This window comes from Rhinoderma darwinii, chromosome 4, assembly GCF_050947455.1.
Source record: "Rhinoderma darwinii isolate aRhiDar2 chromosome 4, aRhiDar2.hap1, whole genome shotgun sequence".
In the NCBI taxonomy this organism is placed as follows: Eukaryota; Metazoa; Chordata; class Amphibia; order Anura; family Rhinodermatidae; genus Rhinoderma; species Rhinoderma darwinii.
The window spans coordinates 196,910,461-196,926,889 of record NC_134690.1 but is presented as its reverse complement, the minus strand read 5'-3'; the positions used below and the strand labels follow the sequence as shown (position 1 = coordinate 196,926,889).

At 41.7% G+C, this 16,429-nt stretch overlaps 1 protein-coding gene across 1 annotated transcript in view; it reads left to right on the top strand.

The window, feature by feature from the left end:
- FILIP1 (filamin A interacting protein 1) overlaps window positions 1-16,429 on the top strand; it is a 58,691-nt gene that overhangs the window by 25,494 nt on the left and 16,768 nt on the right. Inside the window, exons 2-3 of the mRNA XM_075864160.1 lie at window positions 2,752-2,925; window positions 5,166-5,344. Coding sequence (XP_075720275.1) covers window positions 2,752-2,925; window positions 5,166-5,344 — 353 coding nt within the window. The remainder of the gene's footprint in view (window positions 1-2,751; window positions 2,926-5,165; window positions 5,345-16,429) is intronic.

Below are 16,429 nucleotides of genomic sequence, written 5' to 3'. Positions count from 1 at the left end.
TGGGGTCCTTCGGGTGCCAATGGTATCCGTTGTATAACTGGACCGGCACTGTGTCATGGCTTCCTTCATAAATGAAAGATACGATGCTGATATATACAGAGCCTAACAAAATCCATTCATGGTTATTCTATGTTTTATTTATAAGATGTATGTTTAGCTTTTTGATCCAGAGATTTTTGATCCAATTGTTGCAAAGCCAAATTCTGATTTCTGCCAATTTTGGAATATAAAATCTTTCCTGACCTCACAAAAACAGTTGGATACTGGACTACTTGGAGCAAAGTTTTAGAACAGTACCCTTATAATAAGCTAGTAACAGGGTTTCCCACTACTGGGACCACCAGAAATCAGCTGTATTCTGTTTGGGAATCAGGAAGCAAATATTCAATTCCCCTGCAGTGCCAACAGAGAAGAAATGAAACATTATACAGTTCTCATTTAAATCAATAGGCGTGGACTTATTGGGTCCTCTAAGGTGAGAGACGCTCTTTTACCTGATCTCTCCACTCTGACTAATTGATATGGGTCTTGAATTATTGGGTATTTGGAAATGGGTTTTATAAATTAAACTATTAATACTATAAGACATAAGAAAATTATTCAATATTAAAATTCTGCTATTGATTTTAACATTGCTATTTCTTTGTATGGGATATTCTAAAACGTAACCTTACTTCCCCATAACATTCATGAATGTACGCTACCGTTCAAAAGTATAGGGTCACTTAAAAATTTCCTTAGTTTTGCAAAAAAAGCACAGTTTTTTTCAATGAAGATAACATTAAATTGATCAGAAATACACTCTATACATTGTTAATGTGCTAAATGACTATTCTAGCTGCAAACGTCTGGTTTTAAAATGCAATATCTACATAGGTGTATAAAGGCCCATTTCCAGCAACCATCACTCCAGTGTTCTAATGGTACATTGTGTTTGCTAACTGTGTTAGAAGGCTAATGGATGATTAGAAAACACTTGAAAACCCTTGTGCAATTATGTTAGCACTGCTGTAAACAGTTTTGCTGTTTAGAGGAGCTATAAAACTGACCTTCCTTTGAGCTAGTTGAGAATCTGGAGCATTACATTTGTGGGTTCGATTAAACTCTCAAAATGGCTAGAAAAAGAGCGCTTTCATGTGAAACTCGACAGTCTATTCTTGTTCTTAAAAATGAAGGCTATTCCATGCGAGAAATTGCCAAGAAACGGAAGATTTCCTACAACGGTGTGTACTACTCCCTTCAGAGGACAGCACAAACAGGCTCTAACCAGAGTAGAAAGAGAAGTGGGAGGCCCCACTGCACAAATGAGCAACAAGACAAGTAGATTAGAGTCTCTAGTTCGAGAAATAGACGCCTCACAGGTCCTCAACTGGCAGCTTCATTAAATAGAACCCGCAAAACGCCAGTGTCAACGTCTACAGTGAAGAGGCGACTCCGGCATGCTGGCCTTCAGGGCAGAGTGGCAAAGAAAAAGCCATATCTGAGACTGGCTAATAAAAGGAAAAGAATAATATGGGCAAAAGCACACAGACATTGGACAGAGGAAGATTGGAAAAAAGTGTTATGGACAGACGAATCGAAGTTTGAGGTGTTTGGATCACACAGAAGAACATTTGTGAGACGCAGAACAACTGAAAAGATGCTGGAAGAGTGCCTGATGCCATCTGTCAAGAATTATGCAAGAACTATTTAGGGTAGAAGCAGGCAGCTGGTATTCTATCTGTAATGGAGTGGCCAGCGCAGTCACCAGATCTCAACCCCATAGAGCTGTTGTGGGAGCAGCTTGACCGTATGATACGCAAGAAACGCCCATCAAGCCAATCCAACTTGTGGGAGGGGCTTCTGGAAGCATGGGGTGAAATTTCTCCCGATTTACCTCTGCAAATTAACAGCTAGAATGCCAAAGGTTTGCAATGTTGTAATTGCTGCAAATGGAGCATTCTTTGACGAAAGCAAAGTTTGAAGGAGAAAATGACAATTTGAAATAAAAATCATTATTTCTAACCTTGTCAAGGTCTTGACTATATTTTCTAGTCATTTTGCAAATCATTTGATAAATATAAGTGTGAGTTTTCATGGAAAACACAAAATTGTCTGGGTGACCCCAAACTTTTGAACGGTAGTGTATTTCATGCAAGGCCGGCTTTAGGTTTGATGGTGCCCTGGGCAGCATCTTTTACTGATGCCCCTCTAATGGTGTACCACATATTGCCCAAATAATACTATAATACATAACATAGATACAAATAACAATGCTCAATCATTAAACTAGGGAATGAAGCTGCATCCTGTGCAGTTGCTGTTCCATAGGTTCAGGCAAAAATTGTGGAATTTTGGGTGCAGGCTCCAGGTGCTCAGACCATCAGGGCCAGTGGTGCCCTCTTCAGTAAGGGGTATATGTCATACACCCATAAGTCCGGCCCCGATTAATTGTAGTAGAAATACTTGATTGTAAAAAGTTTTGAATAAATTGAATAAGAGAATGGTTTTCTGCACTGATTATGTGCCAGGTGTAGAATCTGTATGTGGATAGTACACAAGTACGCTTCCTAGCAACATGTCATGCAATATGACTGGAGCAGACTGTTTTTGGCAATGTGAAGTGTATTAGTCAAGAAGTTCTACTAGTTGAACTTGCCGATGGCTTTAGTTCTTGTACCAAATGTCAATTTATCGGGAATGATGTAAGCGTGTGTTATATAATCTGCAGCTCCTCTAATCATATCATCATATCATGTTTCATTCCCACAGGCTAGGGAGGATGTTATCCATATGCTAAAGACAGAGAGAACTAAACCCGAAGTTTTGGAAGCACACTATGGGTTTTCAGCTCCCGAGGATGTACTGAGGGTATTGCACAGAGATGCTATACTTGCAAAGGAAAAGTCCATAGGAGAAGATGTGTATGAGAAGCCAATGGCAGAGGTACAGCATGTTTACTGACTACTAGGATCTCATTTCACGATACAGTATTTGTTACTTAAAATATTCCTTTACAAGGGCTTTCATTTATTTGCTTTGGTTGCTAATTTGGGGTGGCCCAACATGTAATGTACAATAAACGAAGGAAATTTTACTGACGTTATAGTTTTATATGACTATATATCTATCTATTTACATATATATAAAATAAAACAAGACTATCTAAGGAATAGGAATCAAATACTATATATATATATATATATATATATATATATATATATATATATATATATATATAAATTATAGTTACATTTGTCTATCTCCAAAAAGTGTATGTATTATCAATTTATTTCTTTTTTATTCTATTTCTATTGCATAACGTAAATACTAAAATATTTATGCAGGTATTTGTTCTGATATATATGCATGTATAATATTTTATATATATATATATATATATATATATATATATATATATATATATATATATATAAAATAAATATATATATGTATGTATATATATATATATATATATATATATATATAAAAATATACAATCACACATATATAGAGCAACCTTTTAATGGTCAGTTTACCTTTAAGAAATCGATACTCTGTCCTGAAAACTCGATGTACTTTATGGCATCTTCAAAGCCTCTACTTAATAGTGTCAGAGTATTAATAATACCCACACCACCCTAATCCTATCATGTCACTCTGCTCTCCGAATAAAAAGTCAGCATAAACTGTGCATGGAACATGTTGTGTGGCAGTTGCAGGCACGGCATATATACAGTTCGTTACTGTGTTTAACATAAATATTATTAATAATCTATGCGAGGCGACTTGTAAGTAATGAAATATATTTAAATAAGTCTTTATTAACAAATGAATGGAATAGTATCATTTAATTTACTTTGCCTCCCTGTGCATACTAATGAATAGGATTATTAGTAGTTATTATTATTATTATTATTATTAATTAACAGTAATTTATTATTTGAAATGAAATCATGGACTCGTAATCTATCATCAGAGGAGTAGTTTCAGGGGTTACAGGTAAAGTGGCAAATGCAACTGCCTCAACGCCTTCAGAGCCTATATGCCGCCCTGTCATATAAAAAAAATGGTACAGATCCTTTACAGTGCTTTGTATATCACATACAGTATATACAGTGCATATGAAGTAATAAGTGGTTAGGTGAAGGGCCTGCTCCAGCTTTTACACTGGGCTATAAGACATTCCCTTATCTATTGCAATATTCAAAATCATGGGCTTCTGGATTTCCGTGTTTAGAAGTTGCACTTTATTGTATGTTATGCAAGTTAAATTACATTTTTGATTGACAGAAATGTAAATATTAAATGTTAGGGCAATAACTCATAGATGAAAAATACGCTGTAGTTCAAATAAAGTGTATAATGTTAAAGTATGCAATGACCGGTAACCTTTCACCTGGACAGGAGAATATAGATTTGCTATTAATTCTGCGTTGTGTCTAACATCCAAAGTATCAGTCAGGGGCAGAAAAATGGCTTGCAATATATGCCCCTTCCCTCTGTGTACCCTCTCTGACATTTAACACAAGAGATCACGTGACTTAAGGCCTGTTTACACTGGGCGATTATCGTGCAGACGAGCATTCATAGAACGCTCGTTGCCGATAATTGCCCTGTTTAAACAGGGCAGCGATCAGCAGATGAATGAGCAAACGCTCGATCATCTTGTGATCATGTCGTTTTAAAAAAGCGAAATATTTGCGTTGTCGGCAATGCATCTCCCTGTGTAAACAGGGAGACGCGCTGCCGACGATGATAATGTATGGGTACGAGCGATTGGAGTAACGATCTCTCGTCCCCATCCATAGCTCCATGTGACAGGAGCAAATGAGCGCCGATCATGTATGGGTGAGTCAAAAATATCCCCACTCTGACTTTAGAATTTATTTTAATTAACTTTCAGAAAAGACGTAACACGTTCAAATCTGCACAGCAGTGACTGGGGAGACCGCGACCTCCTACAGAAAGCACTGATACAACAGTGCGACCAACAGAAGTTTTTATATAAACGGAGTGTGGATCATTTTTGACTCATCCTCGTATATATATGTATACAAAGAGAATGCCACACTTCAGTTGATATAAATGTAGATGGGTAGTATTTATATACTATTGTGTGTCACAATGTTACTTTGGGCTTTTTGTTACAAATTAAATCAATTAACATTTTCTTATATGCCCAGTTGGACCGACTTGAAGAAAAGCAGAAAGAAACTTACAGACGCATGTTAGAGCAGCTACTACTAGCAGAGAAGTGCCATCGTAGGACTGTGTATGAACTGGAAAACGAGAAGCGGAAGCATACGGACTACATGAATAAGAGTGATGACTTTACTAACTTATTGGAACAAGAACGCGAAAGGTGGGTATACCATGAGACACTGCTACTGTAATAGAGTACCACAGGAACAGTGGCGCTGGACTAGTAGGAGATTTAAAAGGTAAGTAGGAGCCTATTTGTTATTTTATGACATAAGCAGTTGCTCAAAAAAAATTTAAGCCTAGGAAATTCCTTTAAGCATCAATCCGGAAAAATTGAATTTAGTTTCTATGTGCATGGTTATCATGGGTTAAGTGTCACCATTGGAGAGCTTGTCAGATTAAGTTTGCTTGATAAAGGCCAGCTACAAAACTAAAAGTTCATGTCTAATTGAGTCCTTAATCTTATTACAATAATAAAATGTTATTAATTTTTTTAAATTAAATAATCTGCAAGAACAAATGAGACACAACTTTTCATATGCCATTAGCATTGTAAGATAACCTTATAGGCAGGCTATGTTTGAGATGTGATATACCTGTTTCTGCAGACATAATGGGTCAGATTTATTTGTACTGTCTTAAAGATAGACAGTCTAAAACGAAAGCAGACAGAAACTGTGCCAAATTGATCACAGTGGCGCTCGCTGTATAATATATTTGGTGCATCTTGCTAGACATGTTAGACAATTTTCTCTTACATCACTTTATGACTGGCAAATTTTGCATCAATTTTTTGTTCCCAAAAAATGGAATACAGTATTATCAAATCTGGTGCTTTTTACGACTTCCCTTAAACACACCCCTTTTTCTAGACACTTTTCAAAATGTTGTAAAACATTATATAACATTAATAAACATTATAAATTTGTCCATGTACTCCACTTTTATTTGTTCCACAATTCTGACACATTTTACTTAGCAAATACAGACAGGACAGTCAATATTCTAGAATATGACATTGTATTACTGACAATAATATGGTCCCCTGTAGATGCATCTTTTTAAGCACTTGGTGGGGTGAGAGGGTACCCTTACACTGATCTTTAATAATTTTAGGCCAGGATCACACACACCGTTTTAATGCCGTCTTTGGCTCCGTTTTTTGAGCCAAAACCAGAAGTAGATCCAAAACTGATGCATCTCCTTTCTTTTGGGTCCGCTTCTGTGTTTGGCTAAAAAAAAACTGCACCAAAAACTGCATCAAAACTGTGTGTGTGATCCTGGCCTTATTCTTTCAAAACCACCACCTTAAATAAGGACTTTCAGATTGTATTGAGAAGGCAGAGATGAGCCATATTTGAATAGGTTTGCAGTAAATATTGTTCAATTGCAAGGTTGGTGCTAACTATGGCTTAGGAGTATGGTTTGGTTTTTCTGGTCGTTTTGCAGCTTTACCCTACAACCTGAAAGTCAATGATGTGGAAGTTTCTAATGACTCCGCTCCCCATATACAGAGCCTAAAAAATATTCACCCATATGATTTTAAGTTTAATGGTTTAGCAATATTGATTCCAGAACTCAATCCAGTTGAGAATTTGTAGCTGGACTTAAATAATAGCTCATTACTCATGATCCCTAAGTAATATGACAGAGCTTGAACTGTTTAATAAAGGAAAGTGGGGAAAAATGAGTATCCACATCTGCAGAGCTGACATAAACCTATCCCCACTGACATAACGCTTCAGTTGCTGCTGACGGTGCCACTACCCGATACTGACTTGAAAGGGGTAATGAGATTTATATTCCATTATTATGTTTTTGATAAGTATTTTAATAATTCTTATTATAAAAGGGGATGTCTCATGAGGGCATCCCCTGTACATATTCCCTATTAGGGCACATGGTCATCATAGAGGGGGCTAAGCTTGATTGACAGGTCTCTTCATATTTGTGTATAGGGAGAGACCTTTCAATAAAGCTGAGCTGGGCAGGGAGAAGCTGGAGTGGATCCTCCCAGTAGGCACTTCTTCCCGAGCCTGGCACTTATTAAAATTAAGTTTTCTCTAAAACGCTGCATTTTTTAGAGTAAAACATAGTTTAGTATAATCAGGGCACCTGTCGGTATATCAGTCTGCCCGCAGCTAGGGCAGGCATGAATCTGGTGACAGGTTCCCTTTAAGTTGAAGCATATCAGGAAAATCTTTCAAGCCTGTTATGCAGCTTTTAGTGTAATGTATGAAATCAGCGTTCCGAGCCAGAAACGCCCTGTTGTAAAGTAACTAAAAGGAAAATGATCTGCTTTGAAATGTTAATTATTGAGCATAGACGTTCCTTTCAGTCTTCACTGACGGATTTGTAAAATTTGAGGTAATTTCATTTGTAAGCAGTAGTGATATCATGAAGAGTTATAAACCTTATGGACCCAATTATATTTTCTTTGAGTCTGATGTACAATTTAGAATGAATTATGCATATAACCCATAATATCTGCTGTTGAAAGAGAAGTTGACACTTATTATTGATGTATGTTTTGGAGCTTAGGAGTTTCTTTTCAAGGCACAGGTAAAGGACATGGCACTGAGACTCAGACTTCTACACCAGAAACTTCGCTACCACCCGGAATCAGGGACATGTGCCCAAGGTCTTTTGCCCAGTGCCCCGGAATACCTAGCGATCGTCCAATTGAATTGTATTTGGGTTTTCAGGATACATTGGCTCCTCCACTGTTGGTGCCTCATAATTTTCCTACTGACCAATACACCAGTCTAAAGATCTAGTTTACTATGCACTGTATACACCAACATGTTGGAGAGTACCATGACTACTACTGAAGAATGCCAGGTTTTGCAATGAGAAATCAGTTGCCCCCTGTGGAATTTGGAGGCCATGCCCATTTTTGTTTTTAATTTGTGTCAGAAAAGTGACAGGGGAAAAATAAATATTTATTAAAAATGACAGAGGTGGCGGTATGAAGAGATGATTGTATCTTGTCTTACTATAAGAGATTCTAGTTGGAAAACTACCCCATAAATACATATTTTTTTGAATAGTGCAGAATTGTGTTCCCCAGCTAGAGGCTCTGAGACTCCCTGCTTTCGTCAGGTGCACGTACTATTGTGCACTTAATAGGATTGTGAATGTAAGGGCTCATTCACACGAACGTGAATCTCGTCCGTGGGATGGCCGTTAAAACAACGGCCGTCACACGCAACCCATGCATTTCAATGGGGCCGTTCACACGACTGTTGTTTCAACGCAGCGTGTGAACGCTCCGTTGAAAAATAGGACATGTCCTGTTTTCCTGCGTATTACGCATCCCTCCATAGACCGTAGTCTGTGGGGGATCTGTGACAACGCGTCCCGCTCGGGTCTACCTCGAACGTGGAAAACAGTCGTTTTTCAGGTCCGAGGTGGGCTACGTTCGTGTGAATGTAGCCTAAGGGCATGGCCCCACGTGGCGTATTTCTTCCGCAACTGTCCGCATCAATGCCGCACAGAATCTGCGTTGCAGATTCTGTGGCGGATCTGCCCAAAATGTGCAGTAAATTGACGCAGACTGGCCGTTGCGTATTGAGGTGAAAGTACTTCCCTTCTCTCTATCAGTGCAGGATAGAGAGAAGGGACAGCACTTTCCCTAGTAAAAGTAAAAGAATTTCATACTTACCGGCCATTGTCTTGGTGACGCGTCCCTATTTCGGCATCCAGCCCGACCTCCCTGGATGACGCGGCAGTCCATGTGACCGCTGCAGCCTGTGATTGGCTGCAGCCGTCACTTAGACTGAAACGTCATCCTGGTAAGCCGGAATGGAGAAAGAAGCAGGGAGTTCTCGGTAAGTATGAACTTCTATTTATTTTACAGGTTGCTGTATATTGGGATCGGTAGTCACTGTCCCGGGTGCAGAAACAGTTACTGCCGATCGCTTAACTCTTTCAGCACCCTGGACAGTGACTATTTACTGACGTCGCCTAGCAACGCTCCCATAATTACGGGTGCACACACGTAGTCACCCGTAATTATGGGTGCACACACGTAGTCACCCGTAATTACGGGAGCCCCATTGACTTCCTCAGTCTGGCTGTAGACCTAGAAATACATAGGTACAGCCAGAATGAAGAAATGTCATGTTAAAAAACCAATACGCATCCGCAGCACACATAACATGTACATAACATCTGCGGACTTCATTGCGGAATTTAGAATCTCCATTGAAGTCAATGGAGAACTTCCGCAATGAGTCCGCAACCAGTCCGCCACACGTCCGCAACAACCATTGTATGCTGCGGACACCAAATTCCGCACCGCAGCCTATGCTCCGCAGCGGAATTTTCCGCCTCGTCCAAACGAAGCCTACTAAAAAGAAGTGGAAGGCAATGGAGAAACGGCTCCGCTGCGGATTAACGCTGCGGAGTGCCCGCAGCGGAATTGCAGAGCAATTCCGCCATGTGGGGCTTTGCCCTAAGGGTAAATTTACATGCAGAAGATTTGTTGCTGACATTTCTGCAAGTGTTCCCTATATCTGAATGGGGTTTGAAGAATTCCATGCACATCCTGCAGCAACAAACCCCATTCACATGTATAGAACAGATTTTCAGTCATAAAAATTGTATGCAACAAATCAGCCACGTATGAATATACTCTTACTAAAGCTTATCCCGAGGTTGAGAGCCATACTACTGCGCCTTGACACCTAGATTGTAAAAAAAAAAAGGCACCTTTGTGTGCTAAAATGGTTTATTTTGATTTGCTCATTCATTCTTATTAGTAAGGATTTGTAATTTGTTCATACAAATTTGAAATTTTTGCAGCGGAATCAAAGATTTTCCGCTGCAAAAAACGCAACGTTTGCTATTTGCTGTGGATTTTTACCTCACCATTGAAATCAATAAGGAAAACCTGCAACAAAAGTGCAGCTATAGCCTAAATTGACATGCTGCGGATTAAAAACTGCACCGCAGGACAATTAATGAACTTTTATTAGCATATTTTTCCGCTTTTCTGCTACTGTAATACGCTGCAGATTTTCTGCAATGAAATCCACTGCAAAAAATCCACAGCTAATGCACCAAGTGTGAACATCCCCTAAATGTAACTCATTTCAGTATTGAAACCTCTTAGCTGCTGACATGTTCTGGTTTTCCAGAAATCTTCTGAATTGTTTGTAATTCTGTAAAATGTATATGTGGACAAGACATTATTGTCAAACTTCAGTTGATGCTCTATTAAATAGGTTATATGAGATTTTTGCAGAAACAGCATTACTGCAATGAACTGTGTCTGATATTGCATTCACTTTAAGGGCACGTTCACACGTGGCGGAATTGCTGTGGAATTCCGCTGCGGACAGTCCGCAGTGGAAATCCACAGCAGACAGTTTGTCCATTGGTTTCCACACCTTTTTAGTTACTTCTTGCAGACGTTGCGGAAAACTCCACTGTGGACCATAGTCTGCGGTGCGGAATTTTCTGTCCGCAGCATACACTGGCTGTTGCGGACTTGATACGTACTTGTTGCAGAATTTCTCCATTGACTTCAATGGAGTTTCAAAATTACGCAATGAAATACGCAGATTTAATGTGTGTTGCGTTGCGGATTGCTTTCAGGAACAGGATATTTCATCATTCTGGCTGGTCTATACCCAGACTGGGATGGAATGTTTGAAAGAGAGCAGGATGTACTCTTCACCTGAATCCGCAACGACAAATCCGCAACATTTTACTTAACATTTTAGCCAAATCCGCAACAGAATCTGCAACGCGGGTTATGTGCGGCATTGATGCGGACAGTGTCTGCAGAATTCCGTCACATCTGAACAAGCCCTAAGGGAGAAGAGCTGCAATATCAGACATGGCCTATGTAAATGAGTGGCGCTGTTTATAGGAACAAAGCATAAAGTTTTGTATAATTAATATATTATTCTGGATATTGTATATTAATTTTTTTTTGTCCTTTTAATATCACATGCCCATAATTACAGAAAAAGTTCAGTGAAACAAAATAATTTTTAATTAGCAATAAATTGCAGAGGAGATTCTGGGCTCAGACATGACTACTCACAATACAAGGCAGCATGTATAGGACCTTAAATACCTAATCCATGATGTTTTTTTGGATAGCTAATTCAGAATCTTCCTCTAATCTTCTTCTGCTGTATTGTATAACCTCCTCTAAGCAAACTGCATATTGGCTGAGCTGTGATAAAACATTCTTCTGTCTTTAGTCATCCTGGCACCCAGATATTTCTGGCTGCTCTTCCAGTGATGTAATCTTAAAACTGCATCACCTGCAAAGGAAACTGATCTGCAAGCAATAAAGAACACAGTTACTTTAAAGCGAAATTGTGTAATTGATGTAAGCAGGCTTAGGGCTTGTCCTGTGTTTGTTATTTGAGCCGATCAAGCTTCCTTTCAGGCGAAAGAAACAGAACAAAACTGAGTAAGGACTCTCAAACCACTTAAGTTTGGAAACATTTTTGAATTTCGCTTCTCTAAAGCTACCTGTATAACCAGTGGCGGATTAAGTAGACCATAGGCCCTGTGCTATTACCCAAACTTGGGCATCCCTTCTCCGCGGCCGTCCTGCTGTGCCGTAACTATTGTTAACACTACCATTTTGTGCAAGCATTAAAAAATGGGTGTTACGATTCCCCTTGTCAAAGGGTTGTATCCCTACATACTGACAGTCTCCAACCATCGATGACAGTATCACACTGTGCAGGCACACATCCTCCTGACAAGGAGAATGGTTACACCCATTCGTCTATCAGTCCTGGACAGCACTAAGACTTTTTGTGAAATACCAGGATTTCCTAGAATAAACATGTCAGGAGAGGTGACAGATTCTCTATAAATCCAATGATTCACAGGTGACGACTTCTCAGATTCTAGTAGTTTTTTTCCTCTTTTCTTCTCCATCCGGTCCAGACTTCATGACGACTTCTCCCAACCATGACCCATTTCTGCAGAATTTGCCACTCAGTTGTCTTCGACTCCTCATTTTTCCAACATTTCCACACCTATAAACGAAGATAAAATTATCATGGTGCCACATACTGTGCCTCTAAATATAATAATAACCATACACTTCGCCCCTGAAGAAAAATAGTACCAAACACTGTACCCCTGAATATAATTGTGTCAAACACTGTAAAGTAAAGCACCACATACACACAGCCCCCTGTAGATAGCGCCACACACAGCCCCTGTAAATAGCATCTCACACCCCTTTATCGGTAGCGCCACACACATCCCCCTGTCGAGAGCATCACACACAGCCCCCTATAGATAGCGCCACACACACCCCCTGTAGATAGCGCCACACACAGCCCCCTGTAGATAGCGCCACACACAGCCTCCTGTAGATAGCTCCAGAAACAGCCTCACCTATACATAACGCCACACAGCCCCCTGTAGATAGAGCCACACAGACCCCTGTAGATAGCGCCACACACAGACCCCCTGTAGATAGCGTCAAACAGTCCTCCCCCTCTTGTAAATAGTGCCACAAAGCCCCCCTTATATATAGTGCCACACAGCCCTCCCTTGTATATAGTGCCAAACCCCCCCCCCCCCTTTCAGGGGCATACATAAAGACTCATGGGCCCTGGAGCAAAAATTCAGCTTGGGCCTACCCCTCCCCAACACCACAAGATCCCTGCCCATGCATATACCCAGCCCCCTTGCCCAACAGCCCCCATGGATGCCCACACATTATAATGCCCCCATAACGTATAATACCCCCATAGCTGCCCTCATACAGTTTAATGCTCCCCATACAATATAATGCTCCCCGTAACTGCCCCATACAGTATAATGTCCCCATAGCTGCCCTCATACAGTATAATGCCCCCCATAGCTGCCCCCCACACAGTATAATACCCCCCATAGCTGTCCACACAGTATATAGCAGACCCCATACAGTATAATGCACTTCATAACTGCCCAACACAGTATATTACCCCCATAGCTGCCTCCACACAGTATAATGCCCCCATAGCAGACCCCATACAGTATAATGCCTCCCATGGCTGCCCAGCACAGTATAATGCCCCCCCATAGCTGCTCCACACAGTATAATGCCCACATAGAAGACTCCATACAGTATAATGCCTCTCATAGCTGCCCAACACAGTATAATGCCCCCCTTAGCTGACCCCATACAGTATAATGCCCCTCATAACAGCCCAACACAGCATAATTCCCCCATAGCTACTCCACACAGTAAAATGTCCCTCATAGCTGCCCAACACAGTATAATGCCCCCCATAGCTGCCCTCCACACTGTAAAATGATCCCCATAGTTGCCCCCATACAGCATAATGCCCCATACAATCTAATGCCCCCATAGCGCCCCAACACAGTATAATACTCCCATAGCTTCCCTCACACAGTATATCACCCCCATAGCTGCCCCCCACACAGTATAATGCTCCCCATAGTTTCCACCATACAGTATAATGCCCCATACAGTATAATGCCCCGCATAGCTGCCCCCATACAGTATAATGCCCCATATCAGACCCCATGCAGTATAATGACCCCATATCAGGCCTCATACAGTATAATGCCCCTCATAGCTTTCCAACACGGTATAATGCCCCCATAAATGCCCTCATACAGTATAATGCCCCTAGACAGTATAATGCCACTCATAGCTGCCTCCACACAGTATACTGCCCCCACAGTATAATGCCCCACACAGTATAATGCCCCCCCCATAGCTGTCACCATACAGTATAATGCCCCCATGGATGCCCCCACAGTATAATGCCAATATCAGCCCCCATACAGAATAATAGCTGTCCCCCCAGTGTAATGTCCCCATAGCTGCCACCATATCAGCCCCCCCATAGTTGCCACCATATCAGCCTCCTATACAGTATTATGCCCTCATATGTGCATAATAGAAAAATAATAAAATTTCTTACCTATCCCCGTTCTCACGATGGGTGGAGGAGATCCTTCTCCTCCTTTGCCCTGTGCTATGAGTGACTCGGTGCAGACAGGCACGATGATGTCACTAAAACGCGCCTGTCTGGGCCGAGCCTCTAATGGCTCACGGCATATACAGTTGGAATCGACAACTCGGTAAGTGGCTCACGACCACCTGGAGGTCTTCACATGAACCCGCAGGGGGTTGCGACCCACAGTTTGTAATGTATTGTATCCTGCAGTTTGCAGTGGGGAGAGGAGAGGGGGGGGCCTGTAATTTAAACCCCCCCCTCTCCTTTCTCCACCGTAAACACAGACAGCACAATACAACACACATACATTACGGCCCTCTCTGCAGCTCACCTGCAGTCTTCCATGCTCTTCTGCACCAGCTCTTCGATAGTGGCTGCAACGATCGCATGGTACACTGAGTGTACCATGTGACCGTACGTCTAAAGGAGCCCAGCCAGTAACCAGGAAGTGCCGGCATCACGGCACATACAGAATTAGCATTAGCGTGCTGTGTGGCAACGGGGATCCTGTGGGCCTCCCAGGCTTAGGGGCCCGGTCGCACGTGCGACCGCTGCGACCCCTATAGCTACGCCACTGCCACCTTTGTATATACTGCCACACAGCCCCCCTTGTATATAGTGCCGCACATCCCCCCCTTGTATATAGTGCCACACAGCACTCCCCTTGTATATAGTGCCACACAGCACTGCTCCCTTGTTTATAGTGCAACACAGCCCCCCACTTGTATGTAATGCTACACAGCCCACCCGTGCATATTGCCACATAGACAAAAAAAAAAATATATATTGTATCTACCTTGCCCCGTTCCTGAGGCAAACAGAGCGCTGCACAGACTCTAGGCAGGACGATTGCGCAGACCATCGTGATGCAGTGACGTCATCACGTTGGTCTGCGCAGGGAGACTTCCCAGCGCCTTATAGACTGCAGTCTAACATGGCCTGCAGGCTATAGTATTATTTTGTAACTGTGTCCCGAGGACGCATATACAAGTGAATGTGTCTGTCACTATAATCGGGGCCCCCTCCGGTGCTAGCGACGCCACTGGGCATGAGGGGGCACGTGCCGCCCGGCTCATAAATGTTAAACCGCCCTTATGATGATCCGCCACTGTGTAAAACATGACCACACACAAACAGGCATACTACATATGAGATCAATTTTACACATGTTTAAACTGGGATGTAACGTATTATCCACAGTGAAGAGGGATTGGTGCGGTATTCATATAGTCACACCGATAATATAACTAGCCAGGCACCTACTGTGGCCCTTCCTTGAGTATTAGTGATGAATATCTGGTACTTTGTTTTTAAGAGTTTTTATGGTTTTTCTAAGTCATTCATTTGTAAACTTGCCTGAAGAAGGGGCCTTTGTGCGCTGAAAGCTTGTATTTATCATTTTTATGGTTAGCCAATAAAGGTATCACACCTACTATACTTTTGTCTTTTTTGACACAAAAGTATTTAACATTGCATAAGGGTAAGACTGTAAGACTCCAAATGAAAGCATGGTTTAACCTATTTTTTACTATTAGGAGAAATTACCTTATCTACTTCACAGAGTCATTAATGCTAACACTTTATCAACAAAATGTAAACGTAATAAGGCCACATGCATACGGCTGAATTACGCACCCGTACAAGCTCCGAGTTGTAAGGAGCCGTAATACGGCACCCATAAAAGTCTATGGGGCCATACATACAAAATCTCAGCATAAGACACACTTATGGTCTGAAGAACATTACTCGTTGTCACAATCACAGGGTATGTGGACCCACTAGGCCGCTCCGCCGTAGCGGAGAGGCAGCTGGCCTATTCACAGTCTATACAAAAGGCTATAGCAGTTCGTAACACACGGGTACCTGAACTAGTCCTGACAGTGGCTGTGGCTTCAGCACGGATGGAGATAGGTGCAACAGGTTGCGCCAGACGTGGCGGACAATACAAGACGTGGCAGAAGACACTGGATGTGGCGGAAGACACTGGACGTGGAAAACTACAGCAGGTGCAGTAGGACACGACGCCAACACTAAGAGGCTCAGAAACGAGAACACAGCACGGGATACAGGATACGGGTAACAGGGCACGGGTAACAACTGGAATGGGAAAACACTAAGGGACCATTTGCAAGACAGACTTGGGATACACTCACAACGCTCGGGCAAGGATCAGAAGGGCAGGGCCCTTCTTCTAGTCCAGGAAACATGTGTAGTTGATGATAATGATTGTTTCACATGTGCGGGCGCTGGCCTTTTAAGACCAGGCACGAGTGTGCGTGCGCACC